Source organism: Pimephales promelas, chromosome 6 (assembly GCF_988280905.1).
Source record: "Pimephales promelas chromosome 6, fPimPro1.hap1.1, whole genome shotgun sequence".
In the NCBI taxonomy this organism is placed as follows: domain Eukaryota; kingdom Metazoa; phylum Chordata; class Actinopteri; order Cypriniformes; family Leuciscidae; genus Pimephales; species Pimephales promelas.
In genome coordinates, this window is record NC_142774.1 from 4,914,705 (window position 1) to 4,927,910 (window position 13,206).

The 13,206-nt window shown below is 37.3% G+C and overlaps 1 protein-coding gene across 1 annotated transcript in view; it reads right to left on the bottom strand.

Annotated features, from left to right (window-relative positions):
- Window positions 1–603: 603 nt before the first annotated feature.
- LOC120488816 (uncharacterized) overlaps window positions 604–13,206 on the bottom strand; it is a 90,799-nt gene continuing 78,196 nt past the window's right edge. The window contains exons 49-55 of the mRNA XM_089132653.1: window positions 9,343–9,414; window positions 4,092–9,211; window positions 3,867–3,928; window positions 1,814–2,072; window positions 1,589–1,650; window positions 1,303–1,460; window positions 604–979 (exon numbers count right to left, since the gene is read on the bottom strand). Coding sequence (XP_088988779.1) covers window positions 858–979; window positions 1,303–1,460; window positions 1,589–1,650; window positions 1,814–2,072; window positions 3,867–3,928; window positions 4,092–9,211; window positions 9,343–9,414 — 5,855 coding nt within the window. The 3' untranslated portion in view covers window positions 604–857. The remainder of the gene's footprint in view (window positions 980–1,302; window positions 1,461–1,588; window positions 1,651–1,813; window positions 2,073–3,866; window positions 3,929–4,091; window positions 9,212–9,342; window positions 9,415–13,206) is intronic.

A 13,206-nucleotide genomic window follows, 5' to 3' on the forward strand; every position in this document is an offset into this window, starting at 1 on the left:
TTTTACCAATAACAAAATTTCACGTTTAGCCTGTCCTTATCACATGGGTCGTAACAATCCGTTTTCCGTGAACAGTTTTACATGACCAGGTGTAAATGAAATCGTTTTGATAAATCAATTAGCTATCCGATCTGAGAAAACGCATGAAGTGGCCAGGTGTAAACAGCCCCTTGGTCACATCGTGACACTAGAGGAACTGTTAAATCTATGATTTTTTTTTATCATCATGTTTGTTGTCACTCACATTTTGAAAATCTGATACGATTTTAAATATTTTTTATTGTGGACCAGCTGCATTTGAAATATTTCTGAAAGTGTCCTTCAGTCAATCTGGATAAATGGATAAAAATGACAACAGTAATTTTTTTTGCAAAATTATCATTATTATCGGTTTAACCATTATGCAGAATGACATTTGAACATTTAACTGTGTACATTAAGAAGACAAGTTTAGCAATGAAACTTCAAGCAAAACGTTTTGAACCACATAAACTTAATAAATATTTTTATTTGATTAAAATAAAATATGGCAATATTACAACATTACAAATAGTATAACCAGTAGTTAACAAGTAAACAGACAAATTTTATAATATTTACTTTTGAAAACATACATTATACACAAGGAAAAAGATCCACTTCCTTTTGTAAACAGCCTGCTGTTTAACAAGTATCTGAAATTGTATTCTGAAAGAATAATGCATAATGCTTATCTTAATATTGCTCTATACCATTATTTAAGTGAGTGATACAATGGCAAATACTATACACCACATAATAAAACAAACATTCAATCTTTGTTTAATTTGTTACAGTGTGTTTGGTTGTATTCTGTTAGTTGGATATGGTTAAGGGATCTATAGGAAAAGCCTAAATATTTGAGACATAATAATGAGGAATGTTGCTTGGAGCAGACTGGATTCAATCTTTAATCCACTTGAAGCAGTAGTTACTGTAGGAGCGATAGTTGTAGTTGAAGCTGTAATAAAAGATATGCAAATTAGTTGGATCTCCCTATAGAAAGTTTTTATTGGTTATACTTTAAGTTAAGGTAAAGTAGTTATACGATTACATGTACTTACTATAGTACATGCAGTACTATGTACCCTAACCGTAACTCTATAGTAAGTACTTGTAGTTAATTAATATCACTCAGTACATTTTGAGCAATGTAACTACAGTGAAAATGAGCAAAAAACAAGAACAAATATAGATAAAAACAAAACAAAAAATGTTTTGGGTGTCCCATTTCCATGATGCAAGTTATTGAAGACTATAAATCTATGGAGGAATAGAGCTTACCTGAACCATTGACTGAAATTGATCCAGGAATTATGTTTAGTAAATTGACACTTCCTCCTTCCGCTGCTGTCAAGAGGGTTTTTGAAATCTCTTGAATGGAGGGGACTGATTGGTTGAAGCTGAAGACTATTTGAGTTGCTGTGATGATTGACCCTCGTCTGGAATATATTAATGTTGAAATAATTGTTAGCTTAAATTCTCTTTCTTTTTTGCTCTCTCTGACAAGCACACACACACACACACACACACACTCAAAATAAGCAACATTGCAGTATGGTGTATTTACCTGAATTCTTTGACGATCGCTCTGAGGAAGTTAGCATACTTGGGTCTGTAAATTTCTTCAAGCTGGAACAGACAACAAACAATTACAGACATCAGTTACAATAGAGTATCGGAATATATGAGTGTTGGTTACATAATTGTTGTCTCTTCTTTTAACCTTAAGCTTAAAAGTCAAGTAATATTTAGTGTGTGTTCCAGTAAATTAAGTAAATAGATTTGAACTCACCTGATTTGTGACAAGGTTAGACCTAGACTTGAACTCCTCTGAGTTTTTGTCACTGAGAGCTTCTATAAATGTGTCCGAAGACCGAAACACCAGGTCAGTGATAACCTCAGGTATTTTTGTAGTAGTTGTTGTTGAAGCTATAGATGTTGTTGAAGCTGTAGATGTTGTTGAAGGTGCAGATGTTGTTGAAGCTGTAGATGTTGTTGAAGGTGTAATAAAAGATATGCAAATTAGTTGGATCTCCCTTTTTTTGGTTATACTTTATGTTAAGGTGAAGTAGTTATACAATTACATGTACTTACTATAGTACATGCAGTACATATGGTACTATGTACCCTAACCGTAACTCTATAGTAAGTACATGTAGTTAATTAATATCACTCAGTACCTTTGAGCAATGTAACTACAGTGAAAATGAGCAAAAAACAAGAACAAATATATATAAAAACAAACAAAAAAAATGTTTTGGGTGTCCCATTTCCATGATACAAGTTATTGAAGACTATGGGCTCTATCTTGCACCCGGCGCAAATGACTTTATTCACTGACGCATTTATCATTCCTATTTTGCACTTGCGCAAAGCAGGCTTTTTTCCTCCACAGACGCACGCCGGTAAACTAGGAAATGAACTTGCTCTCCCATGGCGGGTTGGCACAAAAAGGAGGCGTGTGTCGCGCGTAAACAATCCCTAGTGCTATTTTGCAGTTCCAGAAAACAATTGCGCCAATGACCAGAAAAAACCTGGTCTAAAGTCAGTTGCGCGTACATTCAGATGCTATTTTCAACCCGGTCTCATCCCAAGACGTCATATAACTGACGTTTTGGGACGTCTTTTGACCATACGTCAATATTCGCCTTTTTAGGGCCCCCTTAAACGTCGGTAGATGAGGTTATGGGATCCTAACTCTACCCCAGACCTAAACTTAACACTAAACCTAACCCGTCACCTAACTGACGTTAAAGGTAAAGCGTCAGTTGTATGACGGCCCGGGATCGCCATCTACCGACGTTTAAGGGGGCCCTAAAAAGGCGGATATTGACGTATGGTCAAAAAACGTCCCAAGACGTCAGTTATATGACTTTTTGGGATGAGACTGTTACTATTTTAAGCGCGCATGCTTGGTCATAATACAGAGAGTGAACAACGTGCATACACTGTAGAGGATTCTCTCATCTACACGGATGCATTTTACTTTTTGCAAATGATACATTATTATAAGACAATATATACATGAGGGAAATCATTGTTGTGTCCATGACGATGGGAAAAATAGGCATAAAGCTTACACATTTACCCAAATTATTATATGCATGTTTAACCGAAGCTAATTTGGGTGGGTTTGTCCCATCCCCAATGTCACTTCTCTTTCTTTTACGGCCCTGACGAAAACATCGATCTCCTCGGCTGTGAACCGATGCTGAAGCGCGTCTGGTAAATGAGCCGTCAAAATAGAATTGCGCCATGAAACAAGCGCACCTCGTTCATCACGCTCTTAAAAGAAATGTGATATGACGCTCTTATTGGTTTATTTCCGTTACGCCCAAACCACACCTATGAATAATGAAGCTATTTCAAACCAACCCCTTTTAGATTTGAGCCAGGCGCAAGAGGCATTTATCCCGCCGGGAAAATAGCAACAACGCCGGGATCCGCCCAGAAAGTTATTTGCGCTTTGCGTTTTGACACTTGCGTTTCAGATCATTAAAATAGGGCCCTATAAATCTATGGAGTAATAGAGCTTACCTGAACCATTGACTGAAATTGATCCAGGAATTATGTTTAGTAAATTGACACTTCCTCCTTCCGCTGCTGTCAAGAGGGTGTTTGAAATCTCTTGAATGGAGGGGACTGATTGGTTGAGGCTGAAGACTATTTGAGTTGCTGTGATGATTGACCCTCGTCTGGAATATATTAATGTTGAAATAATTGTTAGCTTAAATTCTCTTTCTTTTTTGCTCTCTCTGACAAGCACACACACACACACACACACACACACACACACACACACACACACACTCAATATAAGCAACATTGCAGTATGGTGTATTTACCTGAATTCTAGGATGATCGCTCTGAGGAAGTTAGCATACTTGGGTCTGTAAAGTCCTTCAAGCTGGAACAGACAACAAACAATTACAGACATCAGTTACAATAGAGTATCGGAATATATGAGTGTTGGTTACATAATTGTTGTCTCTTCTTTTAACTTTAAGCTTAAAAGTCAAGTAATATTTAGTGTGTGTTCCAGTAAATTAAGTAAATGGATTTGAACTCACCTGATTTATGACAAGCTCAGACCTAGACTTGAACTCCTCTGAGTTTTTGTCACTGAGAGCTTCTATAAATGTGTCCGAAGACCGAAACACCAGGTCAGTGAACACCTCAGGTATTTTTGTAGTAGTAGTTGTTGAAGCTCTAGATGTTGTTGAAGGTGTAGATGTTGTTGAAGGTGTAGATGTTGTTGAAGCTGTAGATGTTGTTAAAGCTCTAGATGTTGTTAAAGCTGTAGATGTTGTTGAAGCTCTAGATGTTGTTGAAGCTGTAGATGTTGTTGAAGCTGTAGATTCTGTAGATGCTGTTGAAGCTGTAGATGCTGTTGATGGTGTAGATGCTGTTGAAGCTGTAGATGCTGTTGATGGTGTAGATGCTGTTGATGCTGTAGATTCTGTTGATGGTGTAGATGCTGTAGATTCTGTTGATGGTGTAGATTCTGTTGATGCTGTTGAAGCTGTAGATTCTGTTGATGGTGTAAATGCTGTTGAAGCTGTAGATTCTGTTGATGGTGTAGATGCTGTTGAAGCTGTAGATGCTGTTGATGGTGTAGATACTGTTAATGCTGTAGATTCTGTTGAAGCTGTAGATTCTGTTGATGGTGTAGATTCTGTTGAAGCTGTAGATTCTGTTGATGGTGTAGATGTTGTTGAAGCTGTAGATTCTGTTGATGGTGTAGATGCTGTTGAAGCTGTAGATTCTGTTGATGGTGTAGATGCTGTTGAAGCTGTAGATTCTGTTGATGGTGTAGATGCTGTTGAAGCTGTAGATTCTGTTGATGGTGTAGATGCTGTTGATGGTGTAGATTCTGTTGATGGTGTAGATGCTGTTGAAGCTGTAGATTCTGTTGATGGTGTAGATGCTGTTGAAGCTGTAGATTCTGTTGAAGCTGTAGATTCTATTGATGGTGTAGATGCTGTTGAAGCTGTAGATTTTGTTGATGGTGTAGATGCTGTTGAAGCTGTAGATTCTGTTGATGGTGTAGATGCTGTTGAAGCTGTAGATTCTGTTGATGGTGTAGATGCTGTTGAAGCTGTAGCTTCTGTTGATGGTGTAGATACTGTTGAAGCTGTAGACTCTGTTGAAGCTGTAGATTCTGTTGATGGTGTAGATGCTGTTGAAGCTGTAGATTCTGTTGATGGTGTGGATGCTGTTGAAGCTGTGGACTCTGTTGAAGCTGTAGATTCTGTTGATGGTGTAGATGCTGTTGAAGCTGTAGATTCTGTTGATGGTGTAGATGCTGTTGAAGCTGTAGATTCTGTTGATGGTGTAGATGCTGTTGAAGCTGTAGATTCTGTTGATGCTGTAGATTTTGTTGAAGCTGTAGATTCTGTTGATGGTGTAGATGCTGTTGAAGCTGTGGACTCTGTTGAAGCTGTAGATTCTGTTGATGGTGTAGATGCTGTTGAAGCTGTAGATTCTGTTGATAGTGTAGATGCTGTTGAAGCTGTGGACTCTGTTGAAGCTGTAGATTCTGTTGAAGCTGTAGATGCTGTTGAAGCTGTAGATTCTGTTGATGGTGTAGATGCTGTTGAAGCTGTTGACTCTGTTGAAGCTGTAGATGCTGTTGAAGCTGTAGATGCTGTTGAAGCTGTAGATTCTGTTGATGGTGTAGATGCTGTTGAAGCTGTAGACTCTGTTGAAGCTGTAGATTCTGTTGATGGTGTAGATGCTGTTGAAGCTGTAGATTCTGTTGATGGTGTAGATGCTGTTGAAGCTGTAGATTCTGTTGATGGTGTAGATGCTGTTGAAGCTGTAGACTCTGTTGAAGCTGTAGATTCTGTTGATGGTGTAGATGCTGTTGAAGCTGTAGATTCTGTTGATGGTGTAGATGCTGTTGAAGCTGTAGATTCTGTTGATGGTGTAGATGCTGTTAATGCTGTAGACTCTGTTGAAGCTGTAGATGCTGTGAAAGCTGTAGATGATGTGGATTTACTAACAGTTGTACTTTCAAAGGCTGGTGAAGATGAACTAACTGAAGTCAAAGTAGAAGCTTCGCTAGTGGTGGATGTTCCAGTAAGAATAGTGGGAACTGTGGAAGAATCTGTTGGTGTTGTGGAGGATTCAGCTGTTGTAACTGTAGTTTGTGGTGTTGTTGTGGTTTCTCCTGCTGTAGTGGTGGACGTTTCATCAGGAACTGTAGTGGTTGCTGAGGCCACTGTTGTTATTGTAGGTGTTGTGGAAGATTCAGCTGTTGTAGCTGTAGTTTGTGGTGTTGTTGTGGTTTCTCCTGCTGTAGTGGTGGATGTTTCAACAGGAACTGTAGTGGTTGCTGAGGCCACTGTTGTTATTGTAGGTGTTGTGGAAGATTCAGCTGTTGTAGCAGTAGTTTGTGGTGTTGTTGTGGTTTCTCCTGCTGTAGTGGTGGATGTTTCAACAGGAACTGTAGTGGTTGCTGAGGCCACTGTTGTTATTGTAGGTGTTGTAGAAGATTCAGCTGTTGTAGCTGTAGTTTGTGGTGTTGTTGTGATTTCACCTGCTGTAGTGGTGGATGTTTCATCAGGAACTGTAGTGGTTGCTGAGGCCACTGTTGTTATTGTAGGTGTTGTTGAGGATTCAGCTGTTGTAGCAGTAGTTTGTGGTGTTGTTGTCATTTCTCCTGCTGTAGTGGTGGATGTTTCATCAGGAACTGTAGTGGTTGCTGAGGCCACTGTTGTTATTGTAGGTGTTGTTGAGGATTCAGCTGTTGTAGCAGTAGTTTGTGGTGTTGTTGTCATTTCTCCTGCTGTAGTGGTGGATGTTTCAACAGGAACTGTAGTGGTTGCTGAGGCCACTGTTGTTATTGTGGGTGTTGTGGAAGATTCAGCTGTTGTAGCTGTAGTTTGTGGTGTTGTTGTGGTTTCTCCTGCTGTAGTGGTGGATGTTTCAACAGGAACTGTAGTGGTTGCTGAGGCCACTGTTGTTATTGTAGGTGTTGTGGAAGATTCAGCTGTTGTAGCAGTAGTTTGTGGTGTTGTTGTCATTTCTCCTGCTGTAGTGGTGGATGTTTCAACAGGAACTGTAGTGGTTGCTGAGGCCACTGTTGTTATTGTAGGTGTTGTGGAAGATTCAGCTGTTGTAGCTGTAGTTTGTGGTGTTGTTGTCATTTCTCCTGCTGTAGTGGTGGATGTTTCAACAGGAACTGTAGTGGTTGCTGAGGCCACTGTTGTTATTGTAGGTGTTGTTGAGGATTCAGCTGTTGTAGCTGTAGTTTGTGGTGTTTTTGTCATTTCTCCTGCTGTAGTGGTGGATGTTTCAACAGGAACTGTAGTGGTTGCTGAGGCCACTGTTGTTATTGTAGGTGTTGTGGAAGATTCAGCTGTTGTAGCAGTAGTTTGTGGTGTTGTTGTCATTTCTCCTGCTGTAGTGGTGGATGTTTCAACAGGAACTGTAGTGGTTGCTGAGGCCACTGTTGTTATTGTAGGTGTTGTGGAAGATTCAGCTGTTGTAGCTGTAGTTTGTGGTGTTGTTGTCATTTCTCCTGCTGTAGTGGTGGATGTTTCAACAGGAACTGTAGTGGTTGCTGAGGCCACTGTTGTTATTGTAGGTGTTGTGGAAGATTCAGCTGTTGTAGCTGTAGTTTGTGGTGTTGTTGTCATTTCTCCTGCTGTAGTGGTGGATGTTTCAACAGGAACTGTAGTGGTTGCTGAGGCCACTGTTGTTATTGTAGGTGTTGTTGAGGATTCAGCTGTTGTAGCTGTAGTTTGTGGTGTTGTTGTCATTTCTCCTGCTGTAGTGGTGGATGTTTCAACAGGAATTGTAGTGGTTGCTGAGGCCACTGTTGTTATTGTAGGTGTTGTAGAAGATTCAGCTGTTGTAGCAGTAGTTTGTGGTGTTGCGGTGGTTTCTCCTGCTGTAGTGGTGGATGTTTCAACAGGAACTGTAGTGGTTGCTGAGGCCACTGTTGTTATTGTAGGTGTTGTTGAGGATTCAGCTGTTGTAGCTGTAGTTTGTGGTGTTGTTGTCGTTTCTCCTGCTGTAGTGGTGGATGTTTCAACAGGAACTGTAGTGGTTGCTGAGGCCACTGTTGTTATTGTAGGTGTTGTGGAAGATTCAGCTGTTGTAGCTGTAGTTTGTGGTGTTGCTGTGGTTTCTCCTGCTGTAGTGGTGGATGTTTCAACAGGAACTGTAGTGGTTGCTGAGGCCACTGTTGTTATTGTGGGTGTTGTGGAAGATTCAGCTGTTGTAGCTGTAGTTTGTGGTGTTGCTGTGGTTTCTCCTGCTGTAGTGGTGGATGTTTCAACAGGAACTGTAGTGGTTGATGAGGCCACTGTTGTTATTGTAGGTGTTGTTGAGGATTCAGCTGTTGTAGCTGTAGTTTGTGGTGTTGTTGTCGTTTCTCCTGCTGTAGTGGTGGATGTTTCAACAGGAACTGTAGTGGTTGCTGAGGCCACTGTTGTTATTGTAGGTGTTGTGGAAGATTCAGCTGTTGTAGCTGTAGTTTGTGGTGTTGCTGTGGTTTCTCCTGCTGTAGTGGTGGATGTTTCAACAGGAACTGTAGTGGTTGCTGAGGCCACTGTTGTTATTGTGGGTGTTGTGGAAGATTCAGCTGTTGTAGCTGTAGTTTGTGGTGTTGCTGTGGTTTCTCCTGCTGTAGTGGTGGATGTTTCAACAGGAACTGTAGTGGTTGCTGAGGCCACTGTTGTTATTGTAGGTGTTGTTGAGGATTCAGCTGTTGTAGCTGTAGTTTGTGGTGTTGTTGTCGTTTCTCCTGCTGTAGTGGTGGATGTTTCAACAGGAACTGTAGTGGTTGCTGAGGCCACTGTTATTATTGTAGGTGTTGTTGAGGATTCAGCTGTTGTAGCTGTAGTTTGTGGTGTTGCTGTGGTTTCTCCTGCTGTAGTGGTGGATGTTTCAACAGGAACTGTAGTGGTTGATGAGGCCACTGTTGTCATTGTAGGTGTTGTTGAGGATTCAGCTGTTGTAGCTGTAGTTTGTGGTGTTGCTGTGGTTTCTCCTGCTGTAGTGGTGGATGTTTCAACAGGAACTGTAGTGGTTGATGAGGCCACTGTTGTTATTGTAGGTGTTGTGGAAGATTCAGCTGTTGTTTGTGGTGGTGTTGTGGTAACTACAGTACTGGTGGATGCTTCTGTTGTTGTGTCGGCTGATGATGTTGTGGTCTGAGTTCTTGCATTTTGGAATGTTGCTAAAGAAAACAAAAAGTTAGTGTACTTTCACATTTTTCATTTAATATTTTGCACATGTATATTTTTACAAACAAGTGCATTGAAGCAATATTATTTTCGTTTTTTTCTGAGCATGATTTGATTCACCTACCAAGAAAAATGCAAATGATAATAAAAGATTTCCACTTCATTCTGGGAAAAGTCCAGTGGTGACGATAACAGTCTGCAAAGCAACCAATATGCACAAAGTTTATTTACACATACAGTACATGCATACAGTCAGTGCTTGAAGTGGAAAAGTAGTGCCGGCACTCCCAAATATGGGTGTGTCCCTGAGTTCCATTTTGTTTTAGTTTGAACATTGAGGGGTGTTGATGTGTGAATTATTTAACAAGGTCCCAGGGGATTATCTATTATGAATTCTACAAGTTAGTCAAAATTTACCACAATAAATATAATAGAACATGATAAATTCTAGTAAAGGTGGCCATAGTTTTCTAAAGCTTTTAAATTTATGTCCGTGCAGGATGATGATTTTCCCTCTTTTTATAAGTTTTTTAGTTTATGTGGCTGTTTTAGATCATGTTTGACTTTCTCCATAGTGTTTTAAAGTGGTACATTTTCAATTGAAATTAAATAGGTTGCGCATTTTATCATCAATAGGAACGTCTCACGGAAATCTTATCACATGACTTATATTTCTCGAATTCAGATATAATCTCACAAATATATATATATATACACACATAATATTTTTTTTATCTTACTGGGCATAAGCAGGCTTCAATAGATAATTGAGGTAGATCAAAAGTAAAAAAGTCATCAAAAAGTAAAGTATATTACCTGAAATGTGTAATGTAATGTAATACATTACATAACTAACTACAATTTTCGAAATGTAATTTCTATTCAGTCTGTTACAAATGTAATTTGTAACAGACTTAGTAGCAATCTATGTACATTCATTAGCATACATCACTGCATATAACACGCATCACTGCAACAAATGTCAGACAACACCAGACGGCAACATCAGATGCCATTACGAAACAACATCGGTTAGAGTAAACATAACCTACAAACTATTAAATAATTTTCATGTTTTGACAATTCTCCACCCTCTACCCAACATCAGAAATGATAATAAATGACCATGCAAAAGTTTACACTCTAGAATTAACAGTTATCTATTCATGTCCTTGTTCTACTCCAACTAAATAAATCTGGACACCATACATCTTGACATCATGATTAGTTTTTAACTTCTATTTATCACACAAAATTTTACGCAAATTTCAACCGATAATCATCATCAAAACTACAATATTCTCTAATTATAGCTCCTTAATATCAAACACAAAGGGTTCAGTAAACAAATGATAATGGGCATGTCAAATAGAGAATACATTTTCTAATCAATATCAAAATAAATTAATTCATTTGTGAACATAATATCATGCTGTAACAATTTCTGTGACTGCGTAAATATTCCAATCAGACACATTTCATACAAAATAGACTACTGCAATCTCAAAAAAATGGTACATTTTATCATACTATATTCTATATATCATTAACATAGAAATGCTTTAATTTGCATTATGTCTCTTTATGCTATTTCCAACAGTAAAAATTACTTTATAATATGAATAAAATTAACACACATATTTAGGAAAATAAAAAATATCCTCACCAATTCTTGGCTAGATTATTTTTCTGTTGATTTTGTAATCCGCTGTCGTCTAAGTGGGTTTAAGTACTAATAAGTAGCCTACTTAAGTACTCCAGTCTTTCACTTCTCCTGAAAAACCTGTGCCGCTTCTTCTTAAATAGTACTCAGTGACGTCCGGATTGTGCTTTTTTACTTCACTGATATGCACGGTTAAGCTAAATGGAATGTCCCTTGCCAGACACTGTGATGTTTTTTTTTTTCTAAATTTTTATCTTTTGTATTGTGGGTGTCTAAAAGGTGTGGTCTGTGCAACAAGCCAGGATTCTTTATAGAAACTGTTAAATAACTTGATAAAGCCATAATGTTTCACATTTTTAATTGAAATATTTACGTCATTCACTTATGGCTATCTCACTGTTTTCCTTTTATTTCAATCAAGAATTATTCGCCGCACAGAGCAATTCCTAACACTTGCATACAATTTGGTTTAAGAATAAATCTCTGAATTTGTCGTTATTACGTCATGAATAGTCTTTTAGTGGAAAGAAAGTAGAAAATTACGCAGAAGGTTTATTCAAAAAACAACAAATGTATTCAATGTATGTATGTATGTATTCAAAAAACAACAAAAACATCAAAACCAGTTTCCCATTAATTACAGTAATATTGTGACGATATATTCTGATGATAGTGGAGCACATACTTTTAAGAGTCCTACGTAAGTTAATCATGATTACATGTGCGATGAGATGACAAAACAGGGAAAAAAAGTTTACCAAAGCATTCCTTCCATTCTGACACAGTTCCTTGACGTTTCTAAGAGGGTTTAACCTCAGCCATTCTCAAAGAAAGCGTCACTCACCCCCACACTTAACAGATAAAACTGTAGTGCTGAGACATGCATATTTTTAGTAGTCAATAAACCTGGTGTATTTCCTAAACCTGGTTTATAAATATACTCTACACCTTTTCCTTAGATACAGGAGTTACCCTTGTGGTGTTTTTGTTGGCAAAATGCGAACGTTCTAAATGTTATGGTAAAAAAAAAAACAAATTACTCTTTTTTTTTATTATTATTATTATTTAAAACAATTCATTGTTTCTATTCTATTAAAAAAATATTTTATATTTTATATTCTATATAAAAAATCAAAAAATCTATTATAGACTTTTAACAACAATTATTCAGACAGATAATGTATTTTAATTGACTGCTTTAAAGGAATGTTTACGTAAAAGGAAACTGACGCACAATGTCTTTTACATGGTTGAGAAAAATGTAAAAAATACACCTGAAAATCAAACCTGTTGAGCTTTTGACATGAACTCACTATTGTTTAATTTGTCTTTTTTCTTAATTAGAAGGCCTCATGTTTACCTAATTTGGTTGAAATTATGACTACAGCCCATATGGTTTTATATGGTATATAGCTACAATTAAATTCATTATAGGGCTATATTAGACGTTCCTGAAAAATTCGGTGTGCTTACAGTTGCTCAAGATTAGATTTATACACTCTTAGAAGAAAAGGTTCTATCAGCGCTACGTATTTGGAAGCCCTAAAAGGTTCTACAGAACCCTTTTTAAGGGTTCAATAATAAGAACCCTTTAGGGTTCTTTGTAACCAGGAAAAAGGTTCTATATGGAATTTTTTGGGTTCATTCGTTATCATTTGTTTTGTCCTTTCCAGATTAAATATTTCATATTATTGACAAACATCAAGACCCTAAAATGTATTTATGAATGCATGTGAATGATCACAAAATTCAAGATATGGGGGTTAGAAAATGTATTTATTTTAGGGCTGTGAAACGATTAATCACATCCAAAATAAAAGTTTGTGTTTACATAATAAATGTGTGTGTAGTGTGTATGATTATTTTGTATATATATAAATACACACACACACATGCATGTATATATTTAATAAATATTTAATATATTAAAAAAAAAAGATTTTTCTTAAATATATACATGTATATTTATATATACAAAATAATTATACACACTACATACATATTACATATATTATGTAAAGTCAAACTTTTATTTTGGATGCGATTAATCGTGATTAATCGTTTCACAGCCCTAATATATTTATATCATTTTATGTAGTTAATCAATATCACACGAAGACCATTTCAGTTTTTCTCCTCCAAACATCAGCATGATTAAAATGCGATATTAAGTTACTACAAAACAATAATTTAATTACAACTACTGTAATTGTTGCAGAATAATGTAATGAATAATAGCCTATAAAGAACCTTTGTGCCAAAAGGGTTCTTTCTTGTCATTATAGAACCTTTTTTTTTTTTTAGCAGAAAAGGTTTTTTGGAGTT